The sequence below is a fragment of the Centroberyx gerrardi genome, chromosome 8 (assembly GCF_048128805.1).
Source record: "Centroberyx gerrardi isolate f3 chromosome 8, fCenGer3.hap1.cur.20231027, whole genome shotgun sequence".
In the NCBI taxonomy this organism is placed as follows: domain Eukaryota; kingdom Metazoa; phylum Chordata; class Actinopteri; order Beryciformes; family Berycidae; genus Centroberyx; species Centroberyx gerrardi.
The window spans coordinates 4,462,180-4,471,240 of NC_136004.1; the positions used below are offsets into that span (position 1 = coordinate 4,462,180).

The window sequence follows — 9,061 nt, forward strand, 5'->3', positions numbered from 1 at the left end:
GGAAGTGTATTGTTAGTCCCGCCCTCCCCCAAGTTCCTGCCCCAACACTTGTCACTCATCTTGATGAGCTGTCATCTAGCCTGAGGCTGAGGTAGCTGCCATCTGTAAAGCCTCCACAGACGTTGAAAAAGCAGATGGCGAACACAGCCAATCTGCAAAACAAAAAGCAACGCTGAGATTCAACGTGTTTTTTAAAGTTTAGCTTCGCTGTTCTTTCTTTTCTTACTTCTATCCTTTGTTGCTGTGATTTCCTGCTCTGAACTCACCCTGATGACACAACCAGATCATCGCTGGCCACACCCATAGGACACACCCACAGCAAATGGTATATGCCCAAAAATGTCCCAACATCATTGAAGATTTAGGTGGGGGAATTAGGCATGAACACAGGATCACAGACAGACACAGACTGATAATCTATAATATCACCTATTCATTTATTGTGATTTTAATGACAAAAAAGCATATTGTAGCTTTAATATATCATGTTTTGGAAGTGAACAATTAATTTTTTTACCCATAGGTGTAAGAAACCTCTCCATTTCTCTGCAGTGAGAAGATGAACCTTACGCTGTTTTCCTCGCTGCCTCTGAACAGCAGCAATGAGTCGGGCTCTTGCCCGGTGGAGCCCCAGCACGTCTCCATCAACGTCCTCCTGAGCCTGGTCTTCTTCCTGGGCTTCCTCCTCAACAGCTTCAGCCTCTGGGTCTTCTGCTGCCGGATGCCTCGCTGGAGCTCGGGGACCACGCTGCAGTTCCACTTGGCCCTCAGCGATGCCATTGCAACACCGACCACTCCCATGATGGCGGTGTACTTTGCCATGGGCAGTAACTGGCCCTTCGGTCGGTTCCTGTGCCAACTCAAGATCGCCCTGCTCAGCTCGCACTTCTACGGCAGCACCATATTCCTCACGCTCATCAGCATCCATCGGTACGTGGCCGTGGTTCGCTTCAACAGAGGCTCCTGCATGAAGCGAAAGGCGTTCGTCAAGAAGCTGTGCGCCGGAGTGTGGTTTCTGCTTCTGATCAAGGCTGTGATCTACGCCGTCCTTCTTCCACCCAGTCAGGAGGGCAGGAATAGTCAGTGCCTCTCCATCCATCAGAAGAAACTGACAGATGTGTACTTTGTCATCAACTTCATCCTGTTCATCTTTGGGTTCCTACTCCCTTTCCTTGCGTCTGCATTTTGTTATAGACGCCTGGCGAGCACACTGACTCGCCTAAATATCAGCACAACTAAGGGACTGGCGGTCAAGGTGAAATCTCAGAGGATGATCGGCGTGTGCTTAGTGATATTTGGGCTGTGCTTCCTGCCTCTTAATGTGGTTCGCACTGTGGGAGTGGTGCTGAATAAGTACTACCCGGAACGATGCCACGTTCTTCTGCAATTTGAGACAGCTTATTACGCATCCTGGATCTTAGCGGGAGTGAATTGTTGCCTGGATCCAGTGTTGTACTGTTTTGGTTCACAAAAGTTCATGGGTGCATTCCAGTCTTTGAGGATTGGTCAGAGAGACTGTCAGGATAAAAGCAATTCAGATATGTTGATGAATAAGTAACACGGGGCCATGGATAGGGTTCGAACCGTATGTGTTTTTGAAGGCCAAGGTTTCAGTGTTTGTTTGCAGGGTGGAAATACGGTGGCCGAGACAGGCAATCGGCACTACATAAACTAAATGCAGCGACAATTAAAAAGCGCGCTGCAACAAAGGAACACTACATTAACCAATCGCACAACATAAACAACAATGCACTGGAAGAAAGGAACACGCTGCATTAACCAAACCCACAACGGAAATGACTTAAATTGCAGTCAGACCACATAAGAGAATTGATTGTGGAATGATTGTGGAGATACTGTAAAAGATAAGAGTTAAAGCAGTTACTCTCCTATACAGTTATTAGTTCTTTTGCCATGTTTTGTGTTTGCGATATCTGGGATCATTTCTAGCTTTAACACTGTTTTAGTGGGCTTTATTGCAGTGAAACAAACTAATTTGGAACCTTACTGTAATATCGTCCAGTGGTCCGACCTCAATTTAAGTCATTTGCGTTGTGGGTTTTTGTTGTGCGTTTGGTTAATGTAGTGTGTTCCTTTGTTCCAGTGCGTTGTTGTTTTTGTTGTGCATTTGGTTAATGTAGTCTTCCTTTGTTGCAGCGTGCTTTTTATTTGTCACGTGCATTCAGTTTATGTAGCACTGCCTGTCTCGGCTACCGTAGTCCGATGATAACATAACCTGTTTGAACCTTTGTGCTGTTGGCTTACACCGCCCACACATCCTCCTGAGACCCAGGGGAAAAAAAAGTTTCTGAATTTTGATTTTCTTGATATATTTTAAGTGTTTGGAGTAATAAAAACAAGTTACAAAAGAATGTATGTCCTCTGTAGAGGACATCAGGACTCAGTACATATAAAATGATTATCCGATCATACAATGCACCTAATATAAATTGTAATATTAGCTCATCACTTAAACACTACTAAGTGCACTATTATGACTGTAAGTTTTTGGTTTGTCTATTTATTCTATTGCTTTAAAGCAATAGAATATCGGTAACACTTTATATTAGGTGTCCATTAAAACTAACCATTTGTAATCCCATAATAAATGCCTTGGTAGCTACTAATAGATTAAAACAAACCCTCACTTTAGAATAGGGGTCAGAATGTCTAGGCAGTTCAGTTATTAGCCACAGATTATGTATAGAAAACAAGAAAATAACTGTGTCCTATTGTGTGCAGAAGGTGGAAAATATAGAAAGTGAGAGCCGATGTCCTCTACAGAGGACATTATATAAATAGGCTTTCATTTCATGTTTAATAAAGTTAGACTTTACTGAAAACTCACTAAAACTGTTCCTCGGGTGTTTACATACAAGAAACAATCTAAATATTTAAACTTTAATCATTTAAATTAGAACTTTAAAGGCTTAACTTTCCTTGGTCCATAAAACGTCCTTATTGGAAAAGCAGCCATTTAGGAGAACCAGGAAGTACAAGTTCACATGGTCCCACCCCCAAACATGTTATATCATTTTAAAGGCCATGATGAGCTCTTAAAGGCACAACAACAATTATCATGATATCACCAATGGTCTGGAAGATACAACTACAAACTTAATGTCCTCTAGATAGGACAAAATTGAATGGCTGGGTCTCAGGAGGTCAAAGGTCAATGGTGATTGGTGGAGATTACCCCTGCTCTCATCGTGAGCCAATCAAAATGCTTTCAGCTTGTTAAAGCAACAAAATACCCACCCCTATGATAGGGAAATATCCGCAGGGATAGAATTTACTATTATTTACAGAATGCTTTTGATAGACATTTAAACGTCCGGTCGACCCTTCTGACTGGACTGCACAATGCATCTGAAAACCGGACAGTCTGGTGGAAAACCAGGCATCTGGCAACGGTATATAAGGGAAACACTGGAGCTAATGTTTGCTATGTAGCTTGTGTGGCTAACGGCAGCTACATCATAGGTTGCAATCATAGGAGTTGTAAGGCCAACTCCACATCGGTCTTGAAGCAGCCATTGAGGTAACAGTGGAGTGACTGGCTTTGATCAACAACACTTGCGAGCCCCCACTGATATATTATGGTCATTTTGTGCAACGAGACAGTAAAATATTACTAATTATTACTTTGAATAAAATGTTTTTGTCTTCAACTGTTCAAAATCGCACTTGAGACCAAGGTAAGATTCTAGCATTATTTTTCTCTGACATGCTCCTCATTGTTTTGTTACATCATTAAAATATGATTTTTTTGTCAGCTTTTGTCTTTGTCAGCGTATACTTATATGCTTAACTCAAAGCTAAGTGGGTCCAGTAGCTAGGAGCAACTGGAAACAGGTACAGGACTATTTACTGTCTGAACTTTAAATTGAACTGAACTGAAATGAAATTAGTCTTGATGAATTGAATCTATAGTGTTCATAATAGAGGACTTTGAACACATTGTGTACTTTCTATTGACACGAGTCCTTTTCAGCTGTGTGAGCATGACTTCTGGTCTCACTGACATCTGATGTGGCACATGTGATCTTGTCTTTATCTTTCTGATGAGTGGCCACATTTAGAAGTCATGATCATAAGCCTACAGTTGAAAAGGAACAATCTTGACAATATAATACGGGCGTGTCGGATGTCTCCTGGATGTTGTATGGACATACATCTCCTGACCTTTCATTCTGGCCACAGAGGATGTGATTTCAACGAAAGTAAGGGTGTTGTGGTCGGGGTGGTGGGTGAGCGTCCCGGGTTTGATCCCCAGCCTCATCATGAAAATAGTGCTCTAAGTGTTTTGGATTCAGGTGAGAAACTGATATTCTAAAGCTGCATTACTAAATGGAACAAACAAACTAGACCAGTGGCCACAGCCATTAGAGGAACTTTGGTTCAAGTTTTTTTTTGCCATTTTACTCCAAACCAACCAGACCCATTTCAGTTCAGCTGTCAGTGTTGGGGAGGAGTTTCATCACATGGACATGTCTTGTTGGTTAACTACGTTTCACAACAACTTGGTGGTAATTCAACTTCATTAGTGTCATTCATTCATTCACTGTTTTATCTTTTTTTTTTTTTACATTATGAGACTATTGCAGTAGAGTAAACTACTGCAACAAACAACTATTTCTGGCTATAAAAGAAATGTATTTATTTATTCCTTCATTGTGACCACTGTGAAGGCTCCCTGGACAATACACTCACACTGTTCAGCCGCTCACTGCTGACCGTCACCCAAGTCTTGGTGTCCTGCTTGTGCTTTTATGCATTGGTAAGACTACTTCCTGGATCAAACTTTGGATTTTCACACTGCTGAACAACCTGGGCTTTAGGTCCAGACTAGTCTCTGGCAGACAGGTGTCTGACTGAAAATGTAGTGATGGAAACTAAATACAAAAGAAACCTTTTTACATAGTTTGAAGTACTTCTAAGTAACTTATGTTAACAAAAATATATTTCTCTTGAGGGTGGATTTACTGTAGTTCAGATCCTGTAAAACTATAATTTTTACACAGAGAAATTATCATTTGACTAGTAAGTAAATACTGCAATCCAATGACTCAAGTGGAATGAGACAATAAATAGTGCTTGGATGGAATAGATCACCTACATCCTTGGTTGTATTACAGAGAGTGACATATAATAATATAATGTATGCGTGTTGTATGCTCTATAATTCTGGGCACACACAGACACAAACACACACTCGAAAACAGTTACACAATTCAACGGATCCAGTGCCATCAGAGAGATGAATGTACGTAGGTGAAAACGTCCAAGTTTAAAAATCCTGCATTAAACACAAGGACAATTATGTGAAAACCCCATTCATTTCAAATGGACACAGCTCACACCTAAGATTATGACATCACTGAAGAGCTCTAGGACAAGAATCACTCTGTAGGTAGGCCCCATAGAGATAAAGCAAGACCGCTTTATCTCTATGGTAGCCCGTTTAGAATGGAGCTGGTAAGGTTCTACAGCTCATTATGGAGTCACAGCAGCAGATTTCTTTATAAGCCGACGTTGAGGTGGAAACCGGTCATACTGCTAAAACAACGACCGACAAGACAGACCGAGAGCCATGGAGACTTCAGGAGAACTAGCTGAGCACAACAAACACTCATCATCATCAGGATGGATGTCTCGAAGTAGAGACTTAGTGGAGGAACATGCATGGACCATGTGGAAACCATGGACCATCCAGCAGGACTCGGAGGACTGGAGCAGGACAGGTGAGTGAGACTTAACATTAGGGCTGGGATAAGCGGGATAAGCAATTTTGAAAAATCGATATATTATCGATAATTATCGATATTATATTATTTTTAGAGTGTAGTCAACAAGAGTTCAATTTTCAGTAGTCTACTTCTAGGACAGTTTTCATTTTCGCCAGAGGGAGGCGACAAAGCCTGAGTCACGGCGACTAAAAAAAAACCCAACAAATCTCTCAACTGTCTCAGCTTAACAAATAAAGAAATCTCCTTAAATGTCCTGACTCGTTCAGTTAAAGAGAAGGAATTTGGCGAAAACTACCGCCAGTTATTTGCACAAACATAACTCGTTTCTCAGTAACCAATGCTGGGCTCACGGAGGAGACAAACAGCTTGATTTAAACCTAACATTATCATAGAGAGAGAGAAATTAAATTGTTTAAACATAAACATAAACTCAGCAGACATGCCAACAGCTTTCTCGGCTACACCGGTTGCGTTTCTGTTCTGTCCGTTTGGGTCGGTTACACAGCTGTTTACAGCTGCTGCACTGGCAGCGCAGACAACACGCTGCCGGTTCTGAACCGGAGCCGGATCGGAGCCACGACAGCTTGGTGCCTCGCTACCTTAACTCCAGGTAGCTAGCGCTAGCTTGCTAGCCCAAACACAGGTGGTCCAGGCGCTCCTCCATCTTCCGTCAACACAGTACGAACCGTTGCGGTTCGTTTGCGCATACCTTCTATTTTAGACGGACTGCGAATCTGCTTGTTCCGTATTTAGCCATATAAATGTATAATGCAAGATTTTGTTTACTGCAGACATTTATCACCGTATTAGTAAACCAAATACAGGATACATGAACCAATATGTAAATGTTGGAGATGAGGTTTTCTATGGAGCCGCTGAGAAGCCTTCTATTAGGCTATTTCGCCTATACTATAAAAACAGTTACGCAAGCAGGCTACTGTATATGGTATATTTATGTTCCTCACGGTACAGTTGTTTATGGAGCAATAAGCAAACTAGATAATTGTGTTCACTTACCCATAGGTAAAATGCAGATAGCGCAACAGAACGGGCAAACCGCAGACGGAACAAGAATGCTGGTGTTGCAGCAATAAATCAATTTGCGGCAAGTGGGCCGCAACAATATGCAAACGTTACGCATGCTGTGTGGCATTTTTCTTGTGCAGCAGGTCGACTGATTGCTGTTACAGGCTCAGTCACAATGTGGCTCACTAAGCGGCAAATCACAGCAGAACAGGCCTGCTGTCAACAGTTACTAGGGAAAACCAGGGCTTGAGAGTTTGGATAACCAATCGGCGTGCAGAATATAATTTATTCATATAAAAAAAATGATATGCTTTACTTACTGATTTCCCACCCGTTATCGATAATTATTGATAAATCGATAAGTGGTCCCAGCCCTACTTAACATACACACATATGTTCATATACACACAGAGACTTCTTTGGGAATGTTCCTCATTAAAATGCTCAGAGTATCTTCTGCATTTGATACATGTATCGACTTCATATAGTCTCAGACTGAGAAGCAAGCATTTAAATTCAAGCCCATAAATAATAGTTTACTTATGTGTCTGTATGTGTTGTGTTGACTGCATGACTCTGACTAACAACGTTTTTTACAAATATTCTCCCCAGGTTCACCAGTTCTCCCTCCGGAACGTGAGTTCACCTTCCTGGATCCTGGTTCATCCTGGATCCAGGTAGTCCAGGAGGAGAGGAAGAAATCCAGTCCCTGGAGCATCACGACCCCACCTCTCACCCAGGCACCTGAGGAACCTGTGGAATTCCAGGTAGTGCAGAATGAGGTGCTGGAGAGCATCTCTGACTACCTGGTCCAGGTGTTCAAGGGGGAGGGGTGTTTTGGCAAAGTAGCCCAGTGCCTGGACCTGGACACAGAAACAACAGTGGCTGTGAAGGTCCTCAGGACTGGAGCTGCTGCCATGAGGAGTTACGAAAGAGAGGTAAGATCATTTTATTCTTTTTGATGATAATGCTCATGAAAGTTTTGGGTAACATGTTTCAAATTTTGCTTGGTCTATTAAAATGTGTAACATGAACTGTTTATACCTAACTGTCAATGAACCTGACTTAACATCTCATTTTCTCTCCCCAGTGGACCATGCTGGATATTGTCAATGTGTTGGACACAGACACGTTCAACTTGGTGAACTGGCACGACGGTTTCGTGCACAGAGGACACCCCTGCCTGGTATTTGAGATGCTGGACAAGAGTCTTCAGGATTTCGTGGAAGAGCGAAACCGGCCCCTGACTCTCATTGAAATGAGACCTATTGTGCAGCAGCTGGCTGTTGCTTTTGAGGGGTTGAAGTCAATTGGTGTCCTCCACACAGACTTAAAGCCAGATAACATCATGCTGGTGAACTGTGTGGATCAGCCACTAAAAGTCAAGCTAATTGACTTTGGTTTGGCCATCCCTGCATCGAGAGTGACTCCTGGGGACACATTTCAGTCACTGTGGTACAGGTAAGTTCTATTAAGAGTTTCATAGCACTACTGTAAATGAGTAGTTGAGGTTCTGTCATTCCTCTGTAGCTACTAGGAAAAATGTTGAATTTGACTGTAATTGATATTTAGTGCTGATATAGTGTGGTCCTGTGTCTGCATTGGTACCATGTCAGATGTTGTATTCTTGGTCTCTCTAACATTTCTTATGTTTGGCTCTTGTCTTCCACCTTCAGGGCTCCAGAGGTTCTCTTGGGCCTCCCAGTCACCGAGGCCATCGACATGTGGGCCCTGGGCTGCATCATGGCCTACATGTTCCTGGGCGCCCCTATCTACAGTTCCACCAGTGAATATGACGCAGTAAGTAACATAACATACCTATACTTGATTGTGCAGTTACTCTAAGACCACCAGGTGGTTTCCACCACAGACAAGTCTCAAACCCATATGGAGATGTGATGTAGAATATAGGCTAATGTGATGCTGTATTGTCTTTCCAGATAAGATTCATCGTGGAGACGCAGGGACTCCCAGACCAGCACCGGCTGGATGCTGGTCTCTATACGGACGTCTACTTCAGACGGGACCCAGATGTCTGGAGGCTGAAGGTATTGTAACACCCTCCTGCCTTGGCTCTGTCTGGACAGCTTGTTTTTTCCAGAAGATTCAACAATCCTTTTAAAATTTTTAAAAACTGTATGAAGAAGTAACTCATATATATTCTGTGTTTCTTTAGACGCCAGATGAGTTCACCTGCGAAACAGGAATCAAGTCCAGAGAGAGCAGGACTCACATTCTGCCTTCGCTGTTTGACATGATACATGTAAGTAGTCCCACCTTTCTTG

At 42.6% G+C, this 9,061-nt stretch overlaps 1 protein-coding gene across 1 annotated transcript; it reads left to right on the plus strand.

Annotated features, from left to right (window-relative positions):
- The first annotated feature begins 533 nt into the window (after positions 1-533).
- LOC139915056 (P2Y purinoceptor 4) lies at positions 534-1,558 on the plus strand. Its single transcript, XM_071903545.1, has one exon. It carries the CDS (start codon positions 560-562, stop codon positions 1,556-1,558), a length of 999 nt encoding a protein of 332 aa, XP_071759646.1. The 5' UTR covers positions 534-559.
- Positions 1,559-9,061: the final 7,503 nt, after the last annotated feature.

What these genes read in the sequence shown, in the direction of transcription:
- LOC139915056 (XM_071903545.1), top strand. Translation starts at nt 560, where the DNA reads ATGAACCTTACGCTGTTTTCCTCGCTGCCTCTGAACAGCAGCAATGAG.